Source organism: Trachinotus anak, unplaced genomic scaffold (genome assembly GCF_046630095.1).
Source record: "Trachinotus anak isolate AG129_WGS33_773 ecotype Australia unplaced genomic scaffold, CSIRO_AGI_Tana_v1 ptg000015l, whole genome shotgun sequence".
Lineage (NCBI taxonomy): Eukaryota > Metazoa > Chordata > Actinopteri > Carangiformes > Carangidae > Trachinotus > Trachinotus anak.
Window position 1 is genome coordinate 8,344,688 of NW_027273866.1, and position 27,813 is coordinate 8,372,500.

The 27,813-nt window shown below is 41.0% G+C and overlaps 3 protein-coding genes and 1 non-coding gene across 9 annotated transcripts in view; 3 read left to right on the plus strand and 1 right to left on the minus strand.

Moving 5' to 3' along the window:
• Nucleotides 1-5,818: 5,818 nt before the first annotated feature.
• atg9a (ATG9 autophagy related 9 homolog A (S. cerevisiae)) lies at nucleotides 5,819-16,263 on the plus strand. Its single transcript, XM_071497446.1, has 20 exons — nucleotides 5,819-5,979; nucleotides 6,316-6,371; nucleotides 7,373-7,524; nucleotides 7,642-7,685; nucleotides 7,820-7,884; nucleotides 8,006-8,155; nucleotides 8,846-8,987; nucleotides 9,115-9,255; nucleotides 9,386-9,506; nucleotides 9,717-9,892; nucleotides 9,987-10,109; nucleotides 10,394-10,581; nucleotides 11,301-11,454; nucleotides 12,235-12,414; nucleotides 12,572-12,784; nucleotides 12,921-13,153; nucleotides 13,354-13,471; nucleotides 13,582-13,852; nucleotides 14,338-14,483; nucleotides 14,580-16,263. The coding sequence occupies exons 3-20, from the start codon at nucleotides 7,422-7,424 to the stop codon at nucleotides 14,586-14,588; spliced, it is 2,577 nt and encodes an 858-aa protein (XP_071353547.1). The 5' UTR covers nucleotides 5,819-5,979; nucleotides 6,316-6,371; nucleotides 7,373-7,421; the 3' UTR covers nucleotides 14,589-16,263.
• cunh21orf58 (chromosome unknown C21orf58 homolog) lies at nucleotides 16,263-20,419 on the minus strand. Of its 2 annotated transcripts, XM_071497448.1 has the most exons (9): nucleotides 19,499-20,419; nucleotides 19,361-19,417; nucleotides 19,162-19,219; nucleotides 18,784-18,857; nucleotides 18,397-18,606; nucleotides 18,013-18,127; nucleotides 17,812-17,927; nucleotides 17,496-17,722; nucleotides 16,263-17,384 (listed from the first exon to the last, which is right to left on the minus strand). In XM_071497448.1, exons 1-9 carry the CDS (start codon nucleotides 19,511-19,513, stop codon nucleotides 17,366-17,368), a joined length of 891 nt encoding a protein of 296 aa, XP_071353549.1. In that variant the 5' UTR covers nucleotides 19,514-20,419; the 3' UTR covers nucleotides 16,263-17,365. The 2 variants fall into 2 exon arrangements, with proteins under 2 accessions (XP_071353549.1, XP_071353548.1); XM_071497447.1 differs by having other exon boundaries at nucleotides 16,263-17,722.
• trnak-uuu (transfer RNA lysine (anticodon UUU)) lies at nucleotides 16,848-16,920 on the plus strand. The gene has a single exon. It is a non-coding gene; the product is annotated as a tRNA-Lys (tRNA).
• A 392-nt stretch (nucleotides 20,420-20,811) lies between the features above and the next one.
• Nucleotides 20,812-27,813, plus strand: part of pcnt (pericentrin) — a 37,367-nt gene continuing 30,365 nt past the window's right edge. For 3 of the 5 annotated variants that reach the window (XM_071497440.1, XM_071497442.1, XM_071497443.1), the window contains exons 1-7: nucleotides 20,812-20,998; nucleotides 22,433-22,462; nucleotides 24,730-24,906; nucleotides 25,405-25,548; nucleotides 26,401-26,550; nucleotides 26,675-27,603; nucleotides 27,755-27,813. The exon at nucleotides 27,755-27,813 is cut by the window's right edge and continues 295 nt beyond it. In XM_071497440.1, coding sequence (XP_071353541.1) covers nucleotides 20,951-20,998; nucleotides 22,433-22,462; nucleotides 24,730-24,906; nucleotides 25,405-25,548; nucleotides 26,401-26,550; nucleotides 26,675-27,603; nucleotides 27,755-27,813 — 1,537 coding nt within the window. In that variant the 5' untranslated portion in view covers nucleotides 20,812-20,950. The remainder of the gene's footprint in view (nucleotides 20,999-22,432; nucleotides 22,463-24,729; nucleotides 24,907-25,404; nucleotides 25,549-26,400; nucleotides 26,551-26,674; nucleotides 27,604-27,754) is intronic. The other 2 variants (XM_071497441.1, XM_071497444.1) reach the window with 2 other exon arrangements.

Sequence of the window (27,813 nt, forward strand, 5' to 3'; positions counted from 1 at the left end):
TGTACATGTGTACTTGAACATACACATGCATGGCAACCCACACACACATTGAAATACAAAGACATTAGAAAGTCTGGGCTATTAGATTCTCATTACCATGACAACAGCAGGACTGACTGACCCTCAGTGGTGAAGTGTGGGATAGATTTTGTTCCCTACGAGTCAGGAGCAGAACTCTGCTTACTCATCTGAACACAGCTCTGTGTTTCTCGGTTTCTCCTTGACGTGGCCCTCTCCTCTTACCGTTACTCTGCATATATATGTGTGTGTCTGTGTGTGTGTGTGGTGAGGTGGGGCGGGGGGTGTAAATCAGAGAGAAGTGTGTGTGTTGTGGACAGATCATCAATAGGTCCTCAGCTTCTGTGAGTGAAAATGCAGACAGATTACTGAAGAGCTCAGACCTGAGGCCACCCATCCATGATGCTGAGTCTTCATCCACATGTGCATATCCATGGGAGCATGCTAACAAACAAGACTAACGTGCAGTTAACCACAGGCATATCATTTTATCTATCTGGTGTGAGTGTGCGTGTGTGTATGTGTGCACATGTCATATGTGGCATGCACTAATAGGCATCACTCACAGTGTCACAGCCAATCAGTTTTACAACCTGCGCATCCATAAATCTCTCTTCAGTTATTACCCTCTCTCTCTTTCAGCCGCTTGTGACCTGACTCCCTCACTCCAGACACAGCTGTTTGTGGCTGTCTGAGAGGACACGCCGAATCAAAGAGGTGCAGAGAAACACACTGTGAAATGCGCCGATTGATCATCAGCCTTACTTTGTACTGGTTTACTGGTAAAATGGGACAATCAAAACAAGGCCTGAGGGTCAAATTTGGTTCTCAACAAGCGCCCTTTTTTTCTAAAGGGTCACAGAGAGACAAATTTGCATTGTTTAGTTCAATTTGCTACAATTTTTTGTGTGAAAATCTATAAAAATAGTCGTAATAGTAATGCAACCATATAAATAAACCACCTCAAAAATTCTTTAAGACACAGCTCCTTGTTATGTTTAAGAAATGTCATATTTTATGCCTAATATCCTTCACCATTCTTATATGAAAGGATTTCAGGATGCAATGTGTTATATAATCAATCAACAAAGTCTCTTTTGAGATGACAAGAGTAGCTGTTATTGTGATAACTGCAGCAGCTTTATTAAAACCTTGTTTTCGTCAATCTACATTATGGTTTGTATGGCTTGCAATGACACACATTCACAAACACAAACAAACACACACACGCTTGAGGAAATGCAATATCGAGCAGATGAGGTTACTTAGTCTCTCTAATTTGATTTAATTTGAATTACTCGCCAATATTAAACTTCTGCCAGTGGAGGGCAAACACTCCCTGTCCGCAGCAGTAGCATTTCAACATTAGTCACTAAGATATACTCACACATCAAAATTAAAACAAAAAACGTGATCAGATGTAAACCCAAAATGAAAAAAAATCAGGCTTAGATTTTTCTTTGCTTTCATATCGCCTCTCAGGAGAGCTTCACCAACAATACGGTTGTCAGAGAACTGGAGTTAAACTTAATAAACTTAAGTTACGGTTGTAAGGAGATGAAATCATAGCACCAGCTAAATGCAGATATTCTGAAGGTGAAAGGTAACTCTTCTCCTTCAAACTTCACAGAATAGTTCACATTTTGAGATAAACGCTCAATGACTTTCTTGCCCTTTCTTGAGAAGATCTGTACCACTCTCACATCTGTGTGGGAAATATGAAGCTACATTAGGCAACCTTTTAGCTTAGCTTAGCTTAGCTTATATACATGTAAGATGGAGAAACAGGTAGTCTTTCTCTGTCCAAAGGTAGCAAAATCTGCCTCCCTGTTTTTTTTGGGGTTTTTTTTAACCTTTGGACAGAGCCAGACTAACTGTTTCCCCCGATTACAGTTTTTGTGCTAAGCTAGGCTAAGTGGCTTAGCCTCATATTTACAGTACAGATATGATAGTGGTATCAGTTTTCTCTAACTCTTGGTAAGAAGGCAAATAAATGCATTTTCCAAAATGTCAAACTATTCCTTTAAAAGGAGGTTCTGTAATTATTGTTGGGTGTTTCCATTATATTTTCCACTCCCTGTGTTTCCAGCTGCTTACTGTCAGTCTATACTATATTTTCATATCTCTTTTCATCTGTATTGATCATTAACTATACTCTGCTGACATTGAGCAATAACCTTTCTGTCTGGTGAGTGAGTCTGAAGGGCATTTTTACATGTCTGGATGGTGAGGCTGCAAAGTACTAATGCATTCCCAATCGGTGGACAGCAGAGTCAAGTGTGGAGAGAGTAAGGACAAAGAGACAAAGCCAACATGGGAGAGACAATTCCTGTGCAAAGGCACAATCTTACCTGCAGACTTATTCGTTAAAACAGTAAATAGTACTATTAAAGTATAAATGCCTCTCTGTGTTGCAAAGAGTGAAGTGGAAAATTTAGACACAAAGAAAGAAGAGCCACTGTTGTGCATCTGGGGGTCTGTTCACTCCCAGGGAACCATCACACTGATTCATGCATTCATGTCCAATGCTCACTGAACACACTCTGAGGGAGTGACATATATGATGTCACCTGATCTGTATGACTCATGCCGCACATACAGTCTGTGGCTCAGATTCAAGATGAAATCACATTTCTGAGAACAAAGATCAAAACAGGTTATTTTAGAAGACACTTACTGACCAGGCCTCTTTTTAAATGGAATAAACTCTAAGTGCTTAAGTTAAGTATAATTACGATCAGCAGACCCTGGAGTGTATCGCTGCTGCTATTCAGCACTACAGCTGCAGACTGTTTTAAAAAACCTATTAGGCCAACAGTGCCACATCAGCAAAATGAATGAAAGTTTGACCTCCCCTCCACTCCACCTGTAAAGGCACTACTACACAGGTTCATGCTTCTAATTCAACATAAACTGTGCATATCTTAACTGAGAAGATTTTTTTGGTCCTTTGGTGTCATTCATATTTTTATCTTTCTTTGCATCATACGAGACCAACAGGCGGATTTAGGTCCCTTGTTCACCTTCTAGGAAAATGAAGGCAGAGATCAGTGATCTCTTTGTTCAGGTCTCCTATTTTACTCATGTAACACACACGCTCACCCACGTACACACAAAAACAATCTAACCTTCCCTACATTAGTCATTTATCTCCACTTAAATCAAACACGGACAGGAAATTGATATCAGTGCTCCATTCTGTGCGTCTGTGTGTATGTACGCATATGTTTTATTGCGTCAGGAGGAATGACAGAGAACAAAGGTTGGCTGATATGGAAGAAAAAATATATGTCCTGATAACCAGAGGAACTGCTTCCAACATCAATACTGTACACGTCTGGATATCAGTGTAGGTTTGGAAAAGTTGCCTGAACATCGCTGAGGATCACACTGGACTGGATAATAACAGAAACTCAAGCCAGCCATTTTTAAGTGGTATATTTCAGAGATCATTCAGGGATGAATCTAAATAAGCAGGGCTGTAGCTGCCATTGACGACACTGAGGTCATGCCTTTAATATGATTAGCATGTCTGTATAAGGGGGGTTTTGATTCACCTGGGAGGAATTTTACAGCATTTTGGGATATATAATTTAACAGAATTAAAAATAAAATAAAACAAAACACAAATGATAAAAAAAAAACAAAAAAAACGTGTGTGCACTGTAGGGACTTCAGTATTCATAAAAGTCCGGCTCCGGCTCTATAACTATATTATCATCACTGAAAGTGAAACAGGATTCACAATATTTTAAAACAACTCCTCAATAATAATGATAGCAAGGGATGAGACTATTACATCTTCTGGCCAGCGCTAAAGGAAGTGGGACAATTAGGGCTATGGGAAAACTGCCCCAGGGGTACCAGCAGGGAGAGGAAGACAAGCTACAGTTTAAAATTTAAAGGGAGGTTTAGGAGTGTGATGCGTATGCCCCTGTGTGTGTGGAGATGTCATACCTGCTGTGCTGGGTTTACACGGGCACACGTACAGGAAGGGACATGATCTAATTAAGTTGTTCCAGAGACATGACTTCATCCTGTTTCCCTTTTCCCTACCCCCACCCAGACCACCATCAAGAGCACCCCCCCACCTGCCACGCCTCACTCCCACCCATACCCCCCCACCCCCCCATCCTACCCCATCCCGCTAACCCAGCACCACCCTTGGGTTGCATGACAGCACGTCTTTGGACTAAATTAGCTGTCAATGCAGCCCCCTAATTCCCAACAGACAGTGGGGTAATTTAATCAGTCGGCTATAGCCTGCAGCAGAGCACACATGCTTATAGACACACACACACAATCACACAATAGGCCAGAATTATTATATCTTACAATAACACAAGTTATTCACAAGCAGATCAGGACTGAGGAGATCTTGTATTTCATGAGTGTGTCAATTAAGTTTAAACACGATCTATCAGAGACATTGGTTTGTAGTCAACAACTTTTCTATCATACTGCATCTTTTTTCAACATCTCAGTTACTGTTTGGTGTTTATCAGCTAGTGAGCTTTGTTGTGACAGACTTTTTCCACTGGATTAAGTTGAATGAAGCCTAATCCTAATCAGAACAGATTAAATTACCCAGATCACGATAAAAACTAGATTACACAGACTCCCCCATGACTCAAGACACCCCTGCCCCGTTTTAAAAATCTCTAACCAACACACACACAAAAACAAACTGACACACTGTCAGAAATAGTTATATAACGGGGAGAAAAAGAGCAATGAGAGATGGGATGAATCAGTATTTTATTGCAGAGGTGTAAAAGATGGAGTGAGGTTAAATAGTATCAGAGGAACAAAGAACTGCAGAACTGCAAACAGTAAAGATGTTGTGAGTGTGCGTTATTTGTGAGTGTGTCTTTGTGTTTGTGTTTGTCTTGTGTCTGTGTGTGAAAACATGAATGAATTCCCATTAATTCACTTCTCCTAATAAAACCATCATTACTAAATTCACTTACTGTATTACGTACACACACACACAGCCTGCACAATGATTGGTGTTAACAGTGTAACTAATGCAGTGACAGTGAACAAAAGCCCAGCTGTCACTCGAGAAGCTTAACAGTCATATATGAATATTCATCACAGCAGAGAGCGACAGAAGGTGAGCTTGGCTTTGCAAAGCATCATTTTTGTACTGTAGAGCCAGCTCCTGCACCTCACCTACTGTGTGCTCATCAAAATCCAAATCACAGACCCTTATGTGCAAAAACAGTTACCAGCTAAATTTGACAGAAATTTAGGTGGAAACCACTCCAAACATGATCCCACATAATTCTCTGAGGCTGCATTGATGAGGATCAGATCATATTGTATGTGAAATCACCTGCTTTCGGGTCCTTTTGGCGCGTAGGTTATAAGGCATGGGAGGTAAGCGTTTAGGTTAAGGTTGGGGCCGGAGTACCTTGGTGATTCATGTGATCATATAGTACAGTTGATCAAAGTCTATCGATTTTTTATTTTTTTTTTTTAAGATATAAGAAGATCCACAATTGATCACAGAAAATAAAAGCTGTGTGATAACAGGAAATGTAAATGTAGCAGCATGTGACAGGCTTTTAGTGCTACTAAAAACGACCAGGAGGTGGTAGTAAATACCCATTTAATTAAACCAACCAAAGTAAATGGTGAGGAGCCCATCATGGAGGGTCACCCAGGGCGTGTTATTTGCATGCTCCATATCTCCACAACACAGCCTTACGGCCCGCCTCTCGACGAACCCGATTGGCTGCCTAGTTTACTGTTGGGGAACTCATCCTCTGATTGGATAGCGTCCCTGCCACTCAGTTGTGGTAAACGCCACACTGCTAGCTGTTTCGAAAATGAAACTAGCTTGTATCTGAGTTCGAAAGAAGGCATAGGGGAAACGAAAACAAGGCCGTTGTCAGATAAAAATACCCGGGATTTCGCTGATTTAATCTGACACAGCGGAGGCAGGGGAACCAAACGGTAAGGTAACTCCGTGCGGCGGGATTTGGGAGGTGACATTTTTTTATTAGAGAGACAGAGAGAGGGAGGTGGGGGCAGGCCTGTGCTGTCAAACCACGACAACAACAACACCTGAATCACTTCTCCCGTGTCACTGCTTATTGCCATTGTAATCACCAGAAGTCAGGTATTTCTTACATTTTGTGTCAACTTAGCCTTGTGTGCACTTGTACATTGCCTCCGGAGGGAAATATGGCATACGTCCTGCAGTCTGTTGTGGTCCCAAATTAGACTGTACACGACAGCTTTAAAGGAAATTATTTGTCTTCCTGTTTTTTTTTTGTTTTTTTTTTTCAGCTGGGAATGTTTAGTAACCACCAGAGCTGGACAGGACGTGCTGCACTGCAATGGAGGTAAGGCTGTTTCTCTAGCTGATATAAGCCGTATCATATCTTTGCTTTGAGGGGTGTCCCAGTATGTAGCATTGGTAAATATTTTACCAGCACCTTTGGTATTTCGTCACAACTACATATCAAAGAAATATCCCGGTTCTCACACCACAAAGTGTTTAAACCTGCTCTATTTGAAAAGTACCTTGAGATAAAATCTGTTGTCATTTGGCGCTATGTAAATAAAGAATGGCCTTTGCCATTGTTTTGTCAACGCTGCACTACACGTGTTGTAGTTCATAACATGTAATTATGATCTCAAGGCCATAAGAAATGAATCTCTGGGACCTCCTGCTAATACTATTATACTATACTATTATCTGTCTGAAGATTTGTATCTGTGTAAACGCTGCAAGACCTGCAGTGCCCACTGGACATGACATTGTTAATAATAAACAGCTTTAAATAAGTTGGCAGATATTGAAATAAAATTTTTTGTCAATGACCCATTTGATTGGTTTTGGTTTCAGCTAATTAGTTTGTTTCTGTTTGACTGACAAGGGCAGGTGCAACATTCAGGGGTTATACTACAGATTTCATCCTTACATATAACATTGTCGCTGAATGTTTCACAGGCCATTTGTTACAAAAAGACATTGACCATGCTCTTCAGACACATTTGTATACACAAATGTATATTTTCTTTACAATTTAGTCCTATGTGAAAGTGGTGCAGCATGTGCAGGCTTCAGTATTGAATAAGAAAAGTGCTCTTTACCCAGGACGTGTAGTTTTGAACCTCCTTAGTCAGCAAAAATCCAGCTGAGGGCTTACTTCTCTTTGACCGATCCTGACCTGTGATCTCTCAGAAGGATCAGACAAAATAGAATTTTTCTTAAGGAATCAATATTAAAAAATGCAAAATCTAGTTCCACTTCTCCTCCCCATCATGTTCACTATTTGTCTTCATATCTTCCACACTCTTCCCTTCCCCTCATCTCCCCCTGCTGTTCTTTTTTCTCCAGTCTGTAGCAGTAGGTTTGACTACTTGGTGAGACTGAAGCTGCTGTCACTATGGCACACTTTGACACAGAGTACCAGCGTCTGGAGGCGTCCTACAGCGACTCTCCCCCTGGAGAGGAGAACCTGCTGATGCATGTGCCTGAAGGAACTAAATGTATGACACACACACAGATCATGGACTTATCATGCAGAGAACCACATTCTTCCCTTTTGCACAGACAGGGATGCCTAACTAGAACACCATTACTAATTTGCAATGCATCTTTTGCAGCCCAATGGCACCATATAGAAAACCTGGACCTGTTTTTCCAGAGAATATCCTTTTACATGGTTTTGGCATATACTCCTTGTTTGTTATGTTCTTTGAATTGTGCTTTCCTGAATTTGGGACTGTGAAAGTCTCAACACAAATTAGATTTTTCTACGTAGCAGTCCTTAACGATCCATACGTCTATAATCTGCATCAGAAGAATGGGTTCACCTGTATGCTGATGGGAGAGATCTTTGAGCTGGTGTATGTATCCTGTCAATCAGACTACTATCTGACTTTCATCTATCAAGTTTAAGATGCCTCATAAATATGTTTTCATCCTGTCTTCCCTCTCTCTCTCTTTCTCCTTTCTTTTTCCACGCAGTCAGTTGCTGTTTGTGGTTGGCTTCACAGTGTTCCTAGCTAACTGTGTAGATTATGACATCCTCTTTGCCAACAAGTTTGTAAATCACACTGATTCATCTAAAGTCACCTTGCCTGATGCCTTCCTCCCAGTGAATGTCTGCAGAGCCCGGTGGGTATCAGAATCAGAATCAGAATCAGAATCAGAATCAGTTTTATTGCCAAGTATGTTTTCACATACAAGGAATTTTTTCTGGTGATTGGTGCAATTGATCAGCAACAGTGGGGCTCTCTAGCCTTGTTGATGAGGCTAATAGCAGATGGGAAGAAGCTATTTTTGTGGCGAGAGGTTTTGGTCCTGAAGGACCAAACATTGTATGACATTGTTTATAGTAATTGTACTTAATGATATGTACCTTTTTGCATAATATCTACTTGTGTAATTTCAGTGGCAAGTGTGGTGTAGCTGAGGATAGTTCAAATGGATAAAATGTTTTTTTTAAGGATACAAGAATCCAGTGACACACATGTAATGAAAGAGCAACACCTACATAGTGAACATAACTCAAAAAAAGGTGATGTTTGATGTTTAAGATCTGAGAATCAGATGAATGCAGCCCTAGCACCCTTAACTTAAGCTTGTGCACTTTTTTCATGTGGCATTTGCTAATAGCTAATAATAACAGTGATTTCAGTATTTTGCATACCTTCTGGGGTTACATTGCTTCTTTGTGCTGTGTAGCATCTGTCACTGATAAAGCTAAAATGTATTAGCATTTAAGTTATTTACCCAGGTTCACCTTAGTGTTGTTAAACACATGAGTTTACATTGAATGATAAAAGTAAATATTTTCTCCCCTAGTATCCAAGACAATGCATTTGTGATCTTTGTGCTGATGATCTCTGGGGTGTTTTGGCTACATCGGCTGGTCAAATTCATCTATAACATCTGCTGTTACTGGGAGATCCGATCCTTCTATATCAACGCCCTCAAGATGACCATGGTGAGACAGACAAACTGGAATCACATGTCTTGTTCTGTTGACATTAAAAGTATCTGGTAAGACTTATTACAGTCTCTTAGAATGAGACGTTGGACCCTCTGGCCTTCACTGTGCTTTTCCTTCTCAGTCAGAGCTCCCCTATGCAACATGGCAGGAGGTTCAGGCCAGGATAGTGGAGATCCAGAAGGAACACCAGATCTGCATCCACAAAAAGGAACTTACAGAGCTTGACATTTACCACCGCATCCTCCGCTTTAAAAACTACATGGTGTGTTAATTTGCGATGAAATGTTAATAACACTGTTTGCTGCAAAACTATTCAAGTTTAACACAGCTACTTGTGAACATAATGACACGGTGTGACCTGAAACCAAAGCTGTCTTCCACCATTTCTCTAGGTCGCCATGGTGAATAAATCACTCCTTCCTGTGCGATTTCGACTTCCTGTACTTGGGGAATGTGTGTTCTACACTCGGGGTCTCAAGTACAACTTTGAGCTCATTTTCTTTTGGGGGCCAGGTGTGTGTTAGTTCCCTGTGATTCGTTATATACTTACAATATGTGTCTTGCATTTCTATGGTGTCTTGTTCAGGTAAAATAATGATATGTACCTTTTTCCATAATATCTACTAGTACCTATTATGCAGGTTTAGAACAAGTCTTATTTTTATCTACTTTGTTTTTTTTTTTTTGTTTTGGGGTTTGTGGTTTTTTTTTGTTTTTCTGTAGGCTCTCTGTTTGAGAATGAGTGGAGCCTAAAACCAGAGTATAAGAGAGGAGGCAACAGACTTGAGCTGGCTGACAGGCTGGCATCTCGTATCCTGTGGATTGGCATTGCCAATCTCCTGCTGTGTCCGGTCATTCTGGTGTGGCAGATCCTCTACGCTTTCTTTAGTTACACTGAGGTAATTGGTCCAGAAGAGCAGATACTACCGCTAAACAATTTCCTCTTTTATTTAGTACTCTAGATAATAATCTGGTGTGTGTGTGTGTATCTAGGTGATCAAACGTGAGCCTGGTTCTCTGGGAGCAAGATGCTGGTCTCTCTATGGTCGCTGCTACCTGCGTCACTTTAATGAGCTGGACCACGAGCTCATGTCACGCCTCAGCAAAGGCTACAAGGTCAGTGGACTAGCCCATCCTCTGCTCAAAAGTTCGTGCTCTGAAATTGCTTGTCCTTCATCTTTATAAATGCAAAATTTAAGACACTGATTTGTTATTTTTCTTTCAATAAATGCATCTGTACATGGCAGTGTAGAAAATCACATTACATTCAAATAGTTTTGAATTTATATCATGCTTTTAATGCCTATATTGGTGCTTTTCATTGCTTATGGAATTAATAATTAAGTCTGTTTCTCCCTTTTCTCTTCCTCTTCCCTCTCCTTTGTTCCAATTTCATTCAGGCTGCATCCAAGTATATGAACTGTTTCCTTTCACCACTGCTGACAGTGGTTGCCAAAAATGTAGCGTTTTTTGCTGGGTCTCTCCTGGCCGTTCTCATCGCCCTGACCATCTATGATGAAGATGTGCTTGCAGTGGAACATGTTCTCTCATCAATCACACTGCTGGGAGTGTGTATCACAGTCTGCAGGTAGGGATTAGTGTTATCCAGCCAATCTGTCTGCTGCTCTCATCTATCTAAATGCATGTAATTGATTTAATGATTTTATTTAACCAATGCGTTTTATAAACATACAGATGAATTGTTTAATGATTAGTCAGGATAACACAACAATGCCTAAAAGCTTATTTCCATTATGGTCCAGTGGAGTGGGAAAGAGGGAGTAGAAGGTATTACAGCCTGTAGCAGCTAATCAGTGCAACTGTATAATCAACTAAAATATATTGCTAGTTCACCACTCCTGCCTGCTAATGTATTACCCTCACCATTATGAAACAGATATGAAATTGCAACGTCAGATGCGATTATACAGCATGGAAAAAAAGACATTAATGTTCAGATGGAAAGTTAGGGTATCTTATCCATGAGCTATTTCTTTATTGCACTTTTGAAGCTACCCAGAGTTGTAATCTCTTTAATGCTCTTGGGCAGCTTACTCTGCTGTATAACTGATGAGTATAAGAGGGTTTCTGTCCCTAAGTACCTACTGGCTCTTTGAAATCTGTATTAACTCTGAATTGAAAACATTAGGTATTGGGGAAACATTACCACAATCTTGAGTTCTACCTGTGTAATTCTATTTTGTACTGTGAGGACAGTGACAGCCTCATATTATCCAATATCCTTCAATTCAAGATCTTGTGTTGTTTTCCACCACCACCTCTCTCTCTATCTCTCTCTCTCTCCAGGTCATTTATTCCTGATAAGCACATGGTGTTTTGTCCTGAGCAGCTGTTGCGGGTTATCCTGGCTCATATCCACTACATGCCTGACCATTGGCAGGGCAATGCACATAGATACGAGACCCGGGACCAGTTCTCCCAACTCTTCCAATACAAAGCAGTGAGTACAAACACTGAAGTGGGACAACGTTCAAGAATCAGAATAATTACATTGGAACTGACTTGTTGAGGTGGGGTTGCTGCCTCAGAAATAACTTAAAAGAGACAAGAGCTTAAAGCAGTATAAATATCTTTATTACCAATAACAAAGACCCGAGTTAGTCTGCAGAGCAACCAGAGTACAAGTGAAAATACAACACACACAAGCACAAAATTACTATACTAATGATGGCTGTAATGATAGCTCCAACCAGATATGACAATTTTAGAGCATGTGCATGGCTTACTAGAGCATTTAAATGCAATCAAACAATCATTAATGATATTACATATGCTTGTGCTGTTCCTGCTACGGCCAGTGAAAATGCTTGCTGTGAAAAAGGCTTGTAGTTATATTGCCATATCCTCTCTGAGCATCTATTCCTAGTTATTTTTCTAGAGAATATTGACTGAATACACATGGATTCTTTTCTCTGATGACAAGCTTTACTCTCACACTGTTAGTCACATTCATATCTCAAAGCAGACCAGTAAAAACCAGAGATTTCTGCTGTTTGAATAAATGCTGCTGAATAAATGGGGGTTTCAGTGCCATGTTGAGAAGCACCTTGTTGGTACTTGTAAGGGGAAGAGATTTTCACAGCTGGTGGCAACTTCAAATCTTTAAAAAGCACATGTAAACTTTTGTATCACATTTTCATTTTCTTTCGGTACAACTTGGCTCAATCCTTGTCTGTTATCTGACCGTAATGTTGATGTCTGCCCATCCGTTTGTGTCCAGGTGTTTATTTTAGAGGAACTGTTAAGTCCAGTGGTGACTCCCATCATCCTCATCTTCTGTCTGAGGAGGAAGTCTCTGGAGATCATTGATTTTTTCAGGAACTTCACAGTAGAGGTGGTTGGGGTGGGAGACACCTGCTCCTTTGCCCAGATGGACATCAGGCAGCATGGTCACCCTGCGGTGAGGGACTGCCACATTACGTGCAGCCATAAACACATGAAGACACACTTGTAGACCCGTGCTTACGTATATACTGTGTGGCATGCATTAGATGTACAATATGAGTGAGTGAGAGAGCGTAGTGTGCCTCTGATCTGACTCTTTCCTCTCTCTCTAGTGGATGTCAGAGGGGAAGACAGAGGCGTCTATCTACCAACAGGCAGAGGATGGAAAGACGGAGTTATCCCTAATGCACTTTGCCATTACCAACCCTCAGTGGCAGCCCCCGCAAGAGACAACGCACTTCATCAGCCAGTTGAAAGAAAGAGTTCACAGAGAGGCCTCAGGGGTTCCAGCAGACACACATCCACTCTCACTGTCAGAGTCTGAGGTATGGAGATAAGCTAACAGTCATGCTAAGTATCACAGTGGTCCAAAGTTAAATTGAAGATCTTCAGAAGTAAAATTGGATTTACTCTCTTCTCTCCTACCCTTTCTCTGTCTCTCTCTCTCTCTTTCTCTCATAGCCAAGGAGCCTCATTGCAAACCTCTTGGCAGGTCCCTCTACACTGGCCTCTGTTCATTTTGGCAGGGACGGCTCTTTGACCAATCATGCAGCAGCTGGATTAAGTGATGGAGCATCTGCCTTGCGCTCCCTTTCCCCAGTCAGCAGCAGTCTGCACCTGAGAGGTAGTTTGAGTGCAGCTCACAGGACCGCTGGCCACACTTCAGCCATGAGCAAGGCAATGGCAGGCTCTGGGTAAGAAAACACTCCTGAAATATGCCTCAACCCAATTCCTTTTCAGTGTCCATTTTTCTGCCCAACACCAAATATTCACTGACCTACTGTCTTTTGCTACAATTTTACTTTATTTTTCATCATCTCATCTTTGTATCCCCATATCTTCCTCTTCATATCCTAATTTTCTCCATATTTTTTTTTTCTCTTTCCTCTTGTAGGACTGATGCCCGAACTGTGAGCTCAGGCAGCAGTGCATGGGAGGGTCAACTCACCAGTTTGGTCCTATCAGAGTATGCCTCCACTGAGATGAGCATCCATGCACTTTATATGCATGAGGTAAGTGTGTGTGCACACCAAGAGATGCAAGAGGTGGGTTTTTGCTTGTTATTATGAAAATCTTGCAGATCTTCCAACAGTATCTATGTTTTTTTTTTTTGGTCTTGTAGCTTCATAAACAGCAGTCCCGCGGCGAGGTGTCGCGTCACACCTGGCACAGGCAGGAGAGTGATGAAAGCAGTGATAGCATCCCTGATGAAGTGAGGAGCCACCCCAACCCTCATCCTAGAAATTTCCCCCGCTCACATACTTTCCCCACCACAGTTTCCAGTCCTAGTGCCATTCCCACTTCAGCATCAGCCACCAGCAGTGCCACCGTGGGCCAGGAGGGGGCATCATCGCAGGGCAGCAGCCATCGACGCCACAGTGGACCTACCACAGGTATCCACATTGAGGTTGTCTTTCCATGGTTCACACCACATTTATTTGAGTGAATTTTTATTTAATGATCCTTTGAACAGCATGAGAGTTATTTTCACCTGCAGTTATTTTTATTATCTAATGTCATATTTTTATGTCATATTTTTATTATTACCTATTGCTTATCTTTTTGAAAGATCAGTGCCCAAAGTCCTTACTTTTCTGCTTTTCTGATACTGTCAAAGATTCTGCTCACCTTGCAGCACTATTGTTTCTTTGAATGAAAACACACTGGTCGAAAATGAGTACATTTTAGAAAGAGACATAGGATCAGTTTAAGAAAAGAAATATTGTAGAAATGTAACAAAACATTCCCGATCCTGGTGTAAAAGTGAGTATTCAGAGTATTTCATTTATTTCTAAATCAACTGAGAACACACTGTGCAGGTGCGATACAGATCAGTGTTAATTGCTGACACTTTTCAACCACACTTTCTGTTTTCCAGACACTTTTGGTGCAGGGTGGAAGGTAGTGAGGTCGGCCCGTGTGCCCATGGGAGGTTGGGCAGAGGAGGACCAGGCAGCACCACGACAGCATGAACCGCTACCAGAGGAGAGCTCAGAGGACGAAATGCCACCGCACATACACAAGGTGAATGCTGTTTCTATGTGACTGGAATGGCGGTGTTGATTTGCCTGTGTCCATTGCAACTAAACATTGCTGTTTTTTCTCACTCTCTCACTTTAGGTTACATAATCAAGTCATGTGAATAAGTATCAGCGCCCCACTGTCCATAGATAACCACCACAAACACACATCCTCACCCTTGACCAAACCTTTCTCCAGGATTGACCATCCGACACGGATGAAGATGGAAATGTGAAAGCTGTACCATGATTCCTACAAATAATCAAGTAGTAAAACCATCTGGACAAGTTTAGATGATGTCGCCGTTGGCCATTAAAAGACACAGTGAGTGAGTTTATGACATCCATGGCTTACTGACTTCCTACATGCCTAAGCAGGCAAACAGGGTAAACCTCTGAACTTGTGTATCAGAAGAGGACCTACAGGATCAAGTTCTTTCCAATAGCCATTGACTACACTATACTTTTTTATGTCTAAAGATTGCAAAATGAAAGTGCATGTGTTGCTGCGATGTAATATAAATTGCGAACACTCAGCACTGCTGCCAGAGAAAAATAAGGGACAATTTGATCAAAATATGATCACAATAATCCAGATTGTGCTCTTTTTAACAATCAGATCATGTGAGAAGTGAAATTTTAAGAATGTATTGTGTCTCTATAACATTAACAGCATTCACCAAAATCTGTTTAGAAAAATGTTAGTAACACACAGACTTTCATTGTGTATATCTGTTCTTGTACCAGTAGCAGAAGGCTGTGCATCCTGCTCTGTGCTCTGTGTTTCAGCTTGCATTCTGCCCCTTCGCAAAAAATATGAAGGCCTCAAAGAGAATAAAATTCACCTGACATTTTTCAATCACATCATATTTTACTCCTTAGAGGTTTCTTTTTACTTCAGTAAGGTTCAAGTTCAAGTGAGTTTTTCGAAAATGTTCTGTAACTTTTCATGAAGTTTGGCTCACTGGCTAATTTTAAAGATAGATTGTACAAAGAAGCCCGGCATTGTGCAAGCATACATGCACTGTGTAAATAGATGTTATCAGGTCAAGTAGCCTGCAGCCATACAGAAGACTGAATACATCACTTTTAACACAGTTGTGGAGCATTTTGTTATGTATAACCAGAGATGTTGTATGCAAGCACATTTTAATCCGTTTTTTTATTGTTTACCATTAGTTATTTTTCAACAGTCTAGCTAAAAGGTGCAGCAGACAAACAAGGCTGTTAAGCATGTGATATTGACTTGTGTGCCATACAAGAGGCCCCCAAGCACAAGTGCATGACTGTCATCCACGTCCTCTGAAGAGTTGTACTAGATCACCCCACAGAAAAAATACTGACCATCCTCCACATCCTGCTTAATCACAGCATGATTTTCCTCTGTTCCTCTATCAGTAAGCCGCAGTTCTTTAGAAGAAGAATTATGCACTTTAAAAAATTTGTCAATGCAGAGGGTGTCACTTAACTTGTTTGTATGTTTTCATATATATATTTTTTAATAATTTAATTTATCAAAAGGGATGTGCCATGATGATTGACAGTTGTGAATCAAGATTGTGTTATCTTTTGTGCATTTGGATCAGGGTACAGAAGCACTGATGTCGCACTGCTGGATTGGTAATATGATCTAGGATGCAGTGATTCAGTGTGGTCAAGTTAGATTAAAAGTGATTACTGTTGGGTTTTTTTCTTTTTTGTTTGTTTGTTTTATAGATCCTGTAAAATACCATTTTGTACTGCTGTAATTTCATCCATTAAAGACAAATGGTAAATAGACTGCACTTAAATACAGCTTTGCTCGTCTTATTGACCATTCAAAGAGCTTTACACTACAATCCACATTCACCTGTTCACTCACACATTCATACAGCGTTTTTCTGTGCAGACAGAGATTTTCTTTTCTATCACACACACTGATGATACATCGGGGAAAATTTTGGGGTTCAGTACCGTCGACATGCAGACTGGAGGAAACGGGGATCGAACCAACGACCTTCTGATTAGTTGATATGTGCAGACTGAAAAACCAACTAACAAATGTAGAGAGAGGCTTAAGAATGACGAATCCCTTAGTTAATATTTGGCAAATGACTGATCGATTACTAAGGCACCATAAATTCGCTTTAGCCTATCGTTACGTTTTACGTCTTACGTTTAGTCTTTACGGTAATGTAACCATGGAAGTGTTGGCAGCTAGCCCGTTAGCTGTTAGCAGGTGTGAATTACTAATCCCCTTAGTATACGGCTGTATATTTTGGTAGCCGCGTAATGTTTGTTGTGAACAGTTGTGGAAACGAAAAATTATTTATATTTTATTATAAATATATTTTATTTATATTTAATCAGATTCAGTACAAATTTCAGAGCCCGGATAGCTCAGTCGGTAGAGCATCAGACTTTTAATCTGAGGGTCCAGGGTTCAAGTCCCTGTTCGGGCGATAGTGTTTTCTCGATTCTTGTCACATGTTTACCTGCTCTTCAGAAGCGCAGTTACGATACATTTGCATGTTTTGGCTAAATTATCATTGGGCGGAAGGTGTTGGTCTGGATTAGCTCGCTAACTTTAGCTTTGTTTTGCACAAGTGGATGTGTTTTACAACAGAATTGTCCACTAGCGAACAAAAAGTTTGATGATCAGTAGTGTACATTCTCAGGATTTATTTGTCTGTCAATCATATATGATACATTTTGAAAAATCTCAAGGATAATAGTAAGTGTTTTAACTTATTTTAGATTCATCATCATTGGTGCATGTACAATGTGGGTCTCTGAAGTTTTTGGTACTTTTTAGGTTGGAGTTATTTTTTAACAAGTCTTATGCAGCCAGGGCCTCTTCTCCAAAAACTTTTTTATGCATTTAAAATAAGAGACAACAGTGGAGTTTCAGAGAGAAATCTGAGTCCTGTAAAGACATAGATGCACAGACAAATGATTTTGTGAGTGTATACATAATTCTCTATGTGTGTGTATATGTAATCACTTTAAGTATACAGGTGCTGTTAGGGAAGTATACGCATTGAGTGGTGGGAGCGTAATAGGCGCTGGTACATGATGTAAGGATAGGTGCCCCCCTGGTTGTCCTGCTGGGACAGATGACACGCCTGGTAACCACGCAGGGTAGCTGATGGGAGGCAGCTGTGGTGCTGCAGGGGTAGGACCATAGTGATGATGATGATGGACAGCACTTCCCCTAGGCTTGACATCTTGCCTCACAAAAATAGGGTTTCCCTGGTAACTGTCCTGGGAATACAAATTTGAGACATTGCTGCTAGACAGAGATGACAGTTTTGTTAAAAGTTGAGACTTCATGCCTTTATGTGTGTGTTTACCTGAGTGGGCCCCCTTGGTGGCAACATGGCCATAGGAGGCATGGCTTTCAGCATCATGTTGTGCATTATAATCTGGTGCATCTGGGCATTTTGCATCAGCATCAGTTCCACCATGTCTAACATGCAAAATACACACACACACACATATACATAAATAAATGGAGACTCAAATAAGATATACATCTATTCGCTGTTGCATACCCTCCTTGATGCTGCCTGATCGTGGGGCAGGGTAAGGGTGGGGTGGGGGGATCTGAGCAATCAGAGGCTGCTGTTGTGGCAGCTGTTGTATGATGGTGGCAGGCTGCTGGGGTAGCTGAAGAGAGGAAGGAAAAGAAGGGGAAATGATCAGTTCTTTTGCATATTTAATTTGCACTATTCTTGGCCCCATTGCAAGTCAGTCTGGATTGCAGTGTCAGTAATAAATATTGAATGTGTGAAAGGAAATTGATGGACAAAAATAGAAGAGAAGGGGATCAGGAGGAGGAAAAGAACATTAAACAATCTTTCAACAATCCACATGGAAACAGAGTAGCAGATCTGAGGGGCTGGGGTTGTTTTTGAGATTAATGCTGATTGTCTCACAGTCTGTTGAATGATGCGTGGAGGCTGAGGCACGGCAGGTGGTGGAGGCGGCAGGAAGGGCAGAACAGGGGCTGGGTGGTGGATGTGGGTGGGTACCATGGATGGGAGTGGTGGAGGCGGCTGGAGTGCAGCGACAAAATGTGACTGTAGCTGTCTTTGTGACCCTCCCCAGGTGTGAGGTCTGTTGAGATCTTCTAACATATGCTGCTCCTAGACAGGAATTGACAAAGTGACAAGTGAAACAGTAAATACTGAAGACACTGGTTAAATGCTCCTCTTGTTTTTCTCTTGCATCCATTTTCATTGTCTTCATCTCTCTGAAAGTAGGTAAGTAATATGTAAATAAATAATAATAAAAATGTATAATCTTAAAGATTTTGTACTGACCCTTAGTCTTTGCAGCAGGTCCTGTTTTCGCTTTAGTGCATGGTGCAGTGCATCCATCTGCCCATCATAACTCCCTGAGCAGAGAAAATCATGTTCTCATAATCTAACCCTACTGTCATCCATGTTTGTGACCTCAACTTTATTCTTTTTGAGTATATAAAATTCTCCGTGCCATTTTCATCAGTTACCAAGACTCCTTCCTCTTTGGTGCTCAACATCAGTTTACTACCAGGTTAGATTTATCACTAAGTGACATCTTGGAAAGTCATTAGTTTGATCTACACATCTATCATGGAGATAAGGTGATACCATCCACAGTTCAAATTAATTACTCTAATTAATTACTGCTTAATCACAGAGAATTCTTTGTTATCTTACTTGCAGACTGGGCAGACTCTGCTCTGTCCTCCATATTCTGCTTTTTGTTTTCCAGTCTCTAGGAATGTAAGTGAAGAATGTTTTCTTGAAGATTTTGATGTGTAATTTTCAAAAGAAGCCAAGCATAAGAAGAGAAATGACCAAAGTCAATACAGATTAAACACTACCTCTATAAACTGTAGATTAACTTCCCACCTACCTTCTCCAGTAGTTTGAGTTTGAGTCTTGTCATCTGATCAACCATGGAGCTGCCATCCTAAAAGATGCCAACAATTGGTTGAAATACTAGACACAAACATACAGGCATGCACGTGTGTGCTTTTAATACCTAATTTACCTGAAATCTTGGCATTTGGAGTCACACAAACTGTGTTCACCTGCGTGTTTCAGTCAAGACTAAGCTGCACAGTGGTTGCCATGGGACACACCTGTTTACCACAAGCACTTGACCATGACTTGCAAACCTGCTTGGTTTCCATGCTGAGAGAAGGAAGAAGTAGTGAGTCTGTCAACATCAAATAGCCTTACTAAATTAGGTCAGATTCCATTTTCTGTTTTATTTGTTGTTTAAAAAAGCATAGTAAATTCATTCATGTTTGAGAACCTACAGGCCATTCCTCAGTACCCAAAGTGCACTTATTCTAGAAACAAACAGAAATGCCCTGCTTGTGCTACTTTCATTTAGAAATATATAGATATACTATATATATATAAATGTATTCATTAAAGGTAACCTGCAAATAACATAAAGGATTACAGTTGTTGTTATGGTTTGAATAAATGCAACAGGAATGGTGGTAATCTTTTGACCCAGTTTCGTAAGATACTAGTAGTGTATAAAAAGCCACTTTATTTTTGTTTAGCCACTGAAGATGTTTAGATTCTTATCCATCCTTATCCAGTACCATCAGGTCCAAAATGTATTCTGCAGCATGACATTGCCATTAGACATACAGCCAGAGTCATAAAGAACTATCTTCAGGGACAAGAAGAACAAAGAGTCCTGCAACAGATGGTTTGGCCCCAAAAGAGCCCTAATCTCAACATCATGGAGTCAGTCCGGGATCACATAAAGAGAGAGAAGACACAGAGACAGCCTAAATTCATAGAATTGCGGCAGGTTCTCCAGGATATTTGGAAGAGCCTGCCTGCCAAGCACCTTGAAAAACTATGCACAGGCCTACCCAGGAGAACTGTAACTGTTGTAAAAGGTTAAGGGTTGTCACACCAAATATCTGATTTGAGGTTTTTTTTTTCTGTTTACCACTCTTTGTATGAAGTAAATTGATAAATGAAAACTATTTACGGCATTATGTTAAGTAAGGATGCATAGCACTGTACTTTTGCACAGTGCCGTAGACAGTGCTGTAGGTTGCTCTATCGCCATAGAAACTCATCAGCAAGTGAAAGACTGTGCATTCACTTTTAAAACAGAAGTGAACAGAGGCATGTTTTGTATTTGCCTGCACTGATTGGCTTCAATAGCCGTCAATCCAACATTGGCTCCTTTGAGGTGGTTTATTGGTGATGCAGGAATATAATTTAACCGAGCCTAACGCCATTGGCTAGAGACGTGGACTGTAATGATTTGATTCGTCCGTTCATTCAAGGAAACTCCATAAGGGCGGAGTTGAAATGTCTTGGCGGCCATATTGAATATTATCTGTTGACAGTTGTGTCTAAGATAGCTCAAAGATTTTGTTTTAGCTAACTTATGCTAGAAGTTGTGCTTTTCAATTGAATTAGGACGTATGTCCTAAACTTTTAATGCTTTTGTTTAAACCAAGAGATGGACGAAGATGAACGTCGGAGGAAAGTAGAAGCAGGAAGAGCTAAGGTTTGTTGCTAAAATTTAACGCACGCTAATACGGAATGCTAGCCGTTGGCTAACTCTTTTGTCGTAGCTTTGCGTTTGTCCACTGTTAACTACACCCACCTCCACATTTTTGTACGTTTGTCTTGTTTTGTCGTTGCTTGGATTCCAATTACCCGTTAAATTTCGGGTACTCACAACTGTACTTATTGGCCGCGCACATGTGGCGGGTTGAACATTAGCACAGGTTGCGCATAGCTAACGATAACAATAACAGTTATGAAGTAGATGATCGGGTGATAAACTGAATCGTTTCGCATACAGTTAAGAGTCCAGCATGAACAAAACGGTGCACTTACACAGTCGAGGGAGATTATATTTAACCTGTAGTATGGATATTTTAAAAATATATTTAAAATATTACCTGAGTCAACGTACAGAGCAGGTGCAGCCTATGTTTTCGTCAGCGTCTCTTTTTTTAAAATAATATTTTGGCACATGGTTAGTGTAACTTACATGCAGAACTTTCTCGTGGTGAATTTCAGAAATATACGCTTTGTGCAACGCAATATAAAATTTCATTTTCACTTTCGCTAGCATCTGAAACATTTTATAGTTGTAAAATGTGCACAGGAAAAGGTCTCTACAAGTTTAACATGGGGATTATAGCTCCGTCTCACAGCCTTGCTAACAATAAAATTACTTATTCAGATTCATAATGTTAGAAGTTGTTGGCTATTCTAGTTATACTCCTTTTAGGTCTCTACAGCTTCCTGCACAGGTAATATTATGTTGTACCTAAGTGACACTTACAAGAGCTAATGACTGTACAGCCATAAGAGATAGTATAGACGAGTATCCTAAAGGTATTTTTTTTCACCATTCTCTGAAAAATGACTGTGGTGCTGTCAAAATTGTAAAAAGCAATCTGCTGTTTTACTTCAATGATAGATCATATTAGTAATGGGCCAATAATCAAGAATTACTCTGGAAACCAGACCACATTGTCTAAAAGCTAGGTTCAAAACCTGGTCACCCTCAAAAGACTAGAGACCATCTCGCGAGGGGATCAACCAACAGTGACGCCTGTCAAAATGTTGATGTTCCAACCCATGATACGCATCATAAGTAGTTATTACTGCATTATTACATGAGTACTTAGTACTTATGGGTTGGACCACATCCATCTTCGAATTTCATTTTGCTCTCATCTACACACCTGTAAAGTTTTTGACAGCATCTTGCAAAGTTGTGACACTATTGCTCAAAACCACCTCCGTGATACTTCCCGCTACAGTAGATGTCTCCAGGACCACAATTTGTCAAGATCACAAACACACACAAAATCACAAAGTGGAAACCATATCAGCCCTGTTGTCATGGCTGATAGTAGTGATACATTACTATGGTGCATGATACTAAAAAAAATAACTCAACCACTGATATTCCCTATGACAGAAATCCTCCAACATGCCACGAAACCAGTCGGTAAGTATAGAAACTGGTGACTGGCAGATACATTGGACTTTGTCATGGGATTATTGGTTTGTGGACATTATGATTCCCTTCTTGTCTTATTTCTCCTGAGTGGGCAATCACTGCTTTCTTCTACTTTTCTGCACTTTGATATAATTGCTGTCAGCTTTTGAGAGGTGAGCCCACTTTTCTTTAAAGAATGATGCACAATAGACCTGAAAGTAAATCTGCATTGCATTCATAATTTGAATGTCTAATGTACAGTAGCTGCACACCTTGCATACACTGTCATGCTGGTTTGCGGCCATCAGGTGGTGCAGTGAGCCCATGAGATTTGGTCAGGTTAGATATATTGCACTTGCATCTTGCATGAATGGTGTTGCCATGGTAATGCAGTGCTGTCAGTTGCCTTTACTGTATTTGGCGCATCAAAAAGCTCTGATTTCTCTGCCTCAATGGAAGCATGATATGTATGTATAAAACTTGCATACAGACAAGCACAAAATGTAAACAAAAAATCTGCTTCCATTATACACAGCAGCCCTTACCCTGTCTTAGTGCTGATGTTGTTGAGAACACAATAGCAGTATTCAGTCCAGTGACATCTGATTTGCCACAGTAAGATCTAGTCTGCTGGTTAGTCAGACGTTCATTGGTGCGGAAGCAGCCTTGGGCTAAACACAGTTCATATGGCTGATGTGTCTTTTTAAGATGTGTTGTGTGTTGTGGCAAGCGGAGGTGGTGAATAGGGTGATGGAGGGACACAAAGGGTGGGGTTTTAGGTGAGTAAGAAAGCAGATGAATGACGTGATTTGGGAGAAGATTTAATTGTGGTGGAGCTGAGGGAATGAGTGTTTAAAAAGAAAAGGCTTTAACCTGGTTTCAGGAGTCAAATGAGGAAGGTGGTATGGTGGTGGATGCATTGCATGGCAATAAATGGGATTGCAAAGTAAAACCTTCAGTGTGGTTGTTTGACCAGGCATGAAACATTTCATTAGAACAAATACTGGTGCATATGCACAGTATATGTATGTGACTCATCATACAAAGCAACAAGTAGCTCTCCTGAGGACATGTAATCTCAAATTGAATTGAGCATGCACACTCTGATGCTGCTTGCCACACACAGAGCTCTGTCTCCTCCTCTCCATGTGAGTACATCTCCCAGTCTCCACCCTCTTTCCTTAGCCTAGACACATGCCATCCACTCTCCAGACTTTGTGGAGCCCTCTGCTCCGTACATTGGCTATAGCAATGGGTTTTAGGATGAGAGGCTGGGTCAAATGTGCTGTTGCCTACAGACTGTAAGATCTACAACTGGACAGTAGCACAGCTGACCTGATGAGGAAGAATTGACAGGTCTGAGCACCAGCAAGAAAGGGAGTCGCTGACTGACTGTCAGTTATTGATGGAGGGCTTGATGAGGGTCTCTGTCACAATGTGAACTGCTGTAATCTGATTTAAGCTGCTTAAAGAAGAGGGAGACAGGCTGAGAGAGAGAGACAGCGATAAAAAGAGGAGGAGTGTATTGCAAAGAGAAACGGCCTGAGGTGGATTTGTATCAAATCGGTCTCTCTGGAATTCAAGCTCAATATCCTGGCTTGATTGGGGATGATGCTTTTCACTGTGAATGAACTTTTCAGGTTTAGACTCTTGATATTTTTATCCTTTCATGACTTCAGAGAAGACTTGTGTTGCTACAAAAAGCTCCAGTTAACCAGTCTGCTTTTCTCGGCTTTTTGATTTTCCTACAAGCTGAAAAATGCGAAGTGACTGAGATGGATTACTTAATTTCTTTAACCTTGCTCTGTTTCTGGTCTGCTGAGAGGTTGTCCAAAATGTGTCTCTAAAATCTATATTTCTCATGGGCTTGTAATTGCTATCTGGAGATTTGAACATATTTAGTGTCATCACCTCATTTTGAACTTGTCAGGTTATGGTGTACTCTATTTTGGGTGTGAGTTTGGGATTTCTTCTTGCTTCGTCGGGCACTGTCTTTTTTGCTGCACAACTCTGACTCATCAAAATAAGGGCTTCCAATCTTTTTTCATTTTTTTTTTTACAGTTGGGACTGTTAACAACTTATGCGTATTTATATTATTCATAATTATTTCAGAATTATCTTTTGATTACTCTTTCTTTTTTCAAATGAAGACATAAATCTGGACTCTAGTTCTCTCTCACCTTTGACCCCTGAGCTTCACTATGCTGATAGTGTGGTGGTGCTCAGTGGTCCTGACCTATGTATCCATCTACCTCTCGCTGTCCTTCCTGCGCAGCTTGCTAGCTTCAGACAGAAGCGGGCGAAAAGCGTCAGTGCGGGGGCGGCGAAAAAGACGCAGAAGGGGAAGGGCCAGACTGTCACGCAGAATGACAGCTCGACGCAAGACCGCCCCGTAGAACCACCACCTCCATCAGCCAGTGACACAGAGCTGAACAGCAAGACCAACCATGAGGTACAGCTCTGACTGCACAGAGATTATCAGTCTTCAGTAATGGAGTTTGTGGAGGAGACTGAAGAAATCTGATTTGTGTGGACTATAGGACTGTAGGTTTAATTTAAACAGCCGGATAGATTCATCGTACAAAATTACTTGATGGCATGACTTCACTCTGGTTTATTCACGGGTCACACCACTTGACCTCCACAATTTGTCTAATTTTGTTTGCTCTCTGTATGCGTTAACTAGTAGTCCGTGCCCTCTGTTCAGTAAACATACATTAGAGAAATGGGTCACTAACCATCACATTGCCTGTAGGGCATGTTGTCATAGCAACCTGGCCGGGATTAACTGTGACACTATTTACTGCCTTTTTAAAGGGAAAGTTCACACAGTATAAGATGTATATGCATATTTGTGGCACATGGACTGCATTGACATTTTTTACATTGGTATCAGTTACGGTAGTTAAAGTCCTACTTATTTAGTGTATTTAACTATTTAATTCTTAAGGACACCCAAAAGCCAGAGAAATCAGAGGTTCAGCAGAACCAGCGACAGAAGGATCAGCCCACCACCCTGGAGCAAAGCCCGTCCCCTGTGAAAGAGTTGGGAGAGGAGGAGTTACTTGCACTAACTGGCAAAGAACAGCTCAAGGTATACACAGACAGTGATTTAACATTTACATAGGATATCAAATTCTTGCATTTTTCATGTATGTTGCTGCATGTTAAAGCATCTCACTAAAACACTGTTTGGCATAATTTAATAATTGTATGTCTTCTAAGAAGTTCTTCTTGGGTTTTATTTTGGAGTTGATGTTAAAGACTCAACTGAGCTTATGTATTACCAAATAAGACTAGCAAAAAGGATGATGGGTTTAATGTTAATAATGCATACCTAGCATTAAGTATACATTACTTACCTAGGCTCTAAATTTGCACAGTGGGAACTGGACCCTTAAACTAATCTTATAAATCAGTGTTCCTGTTTACATACCATGTTGTAGTGTATTTAGATGTGTTTGGTCATACGGATTTATCTTCATGCTTGGTTTACCTGCCAAGACAATGGAAGTCTTGTATTGCTGCGGGAATGATTTAAGACAGTTAGTGTGTCTGTGTCATCACTAGGCCACAGGGAATGTGACTGTCTCCTCCTCTGCATGGCTGCTTGGCTGCACTAGTCTAAAAATGCTGCATAGTTCATCTATAATACGAAGGTCTGTGTCTAGAGGAATAAGGTTAAACAGGGTGTCCTCAGGTTATAAAAATTTCAACAAGGAAGTTTGCCTTATTTTTTATTCTAAATGGCATTGGTTTGTATGTTCAAGTAATCAGTGGTTGTTTTAATTAGTTTATTTTTCATTTTTTCATCTTAGGACTGCTTAAAGGTTTGAAATGCAGTGTGCAAATGAAGTGTGCTCCATTTCACCTTAGGAAAGCATGTATATGTATGATTGTTTGTATGTGTCAAACATATAAAATTGACTATAGTTTATACTTGCAGCAGTTACAGCAGGCTGTGGAGAAGCGTAATGAAATAATTGCCAAGCTCAGCTCCAACCTGCAAGAGGCTCTGGCCAGCAGAGACCAGGTGCAACTGGAGGCTCAGTCGCTTGCTGGACAGATTCAGGCACTACAGAGACAGCTCCAACAGGTTAGTGCCACTCGAAGCTAAATCTGTAGAAGGATATCAGGATTATTGGTGCCTAAAAATATGCACTTCACGATTCATATGCACATCGACTGAAACTGGATATTCTCTGAATTGTCTTTCCCAGACAAGTGCAGAGTTTCTGCGCATCAAAAGTCAGTCAGGGGCTGAAGTCCTTGGCACTCATCAACAGCAGCCCCAGCATGGCCACTGCTCCCAAGATGCAGACCTCAATCATAATGAGACACCATCAGAGGGATCAGGAAATGGAGGACCTGCCTCTCATTCAAGTGTTGAAGTCTTCAGCACTGACGGTGACACTGACAGTGTTCTGCACAAACTGAGGGCTGAGCTGGAAGAAGAAAGAGAGAACAGCCAACGCATATGTGCTGAACTAGTGGAGGAGATGGAGAAACACCAACATGTGCTTTCTTTACTGGAGAAGGAGAAGAAAAGCATGGAAGAGGAACGAAAAGAGAGGGAGGCACAGCTGCAAGACCTCCAGACCCAGTTGAGCCAAGTCCAGTCCCAGTGCCTTGAGATGCAGCAGTACAAAGAGGAGAAGGAGAAACTAAACAGAGAAGTGCTTGAGCTGAGGAAAAGGCTTCAGGAGGAAGAAGATGGAGAGAGGAGATTTTGTGAAGAGGTTGCCACCTCTGCCCTTCGTCTCCAGAGCCTTGAGGAGGAAAGACGGACACAGGAAGCGGAGATGAAGAGGCTCAAAGAGGAGCATAGGCACGAAGTGGAAAGAGTCCAGCAGGTGTTGGAGGAAAGAGAGAAAGAACTGAGGTTTAGAGAGGAGGAGATTATGGGACTCAAAGCTTCTAAGAATTGGCAGAACAAAGCAAAAGCTGGTTTTAGTTGCGATGAAAGTATTTGTATAGATGAGGCCAACCTGGAAAGTGGACCTGGTCTGGACAGTATGAATGTTACAATACCTGGAGATGTTATGATGGAGAGATACTTGTCTTCAGCTCCCCTTGCACATTCTCAGTCTTCATTAGTCAATGAAAGCTTTGAACACTGCAGTCAGCTGGACATCTCTGCAGACCACAGGTTAGAGGACTTCCTATCATAATTGGTCTATATGTGTGTTGCAGAATCTTTTTTAATCTTGCATGCCTTATATTTCAGTAGTTTTCATCCCTTGTGTTTGTTGTCTAGCCTAGTTAAATCCCCAAATTTATTTCTGTGCCTCTCTTCATAGTTTTGAGCTGAACAGTGAAGTGCTGGGAGATGAGCCTCTGCTATCAATTTCAAACCGCC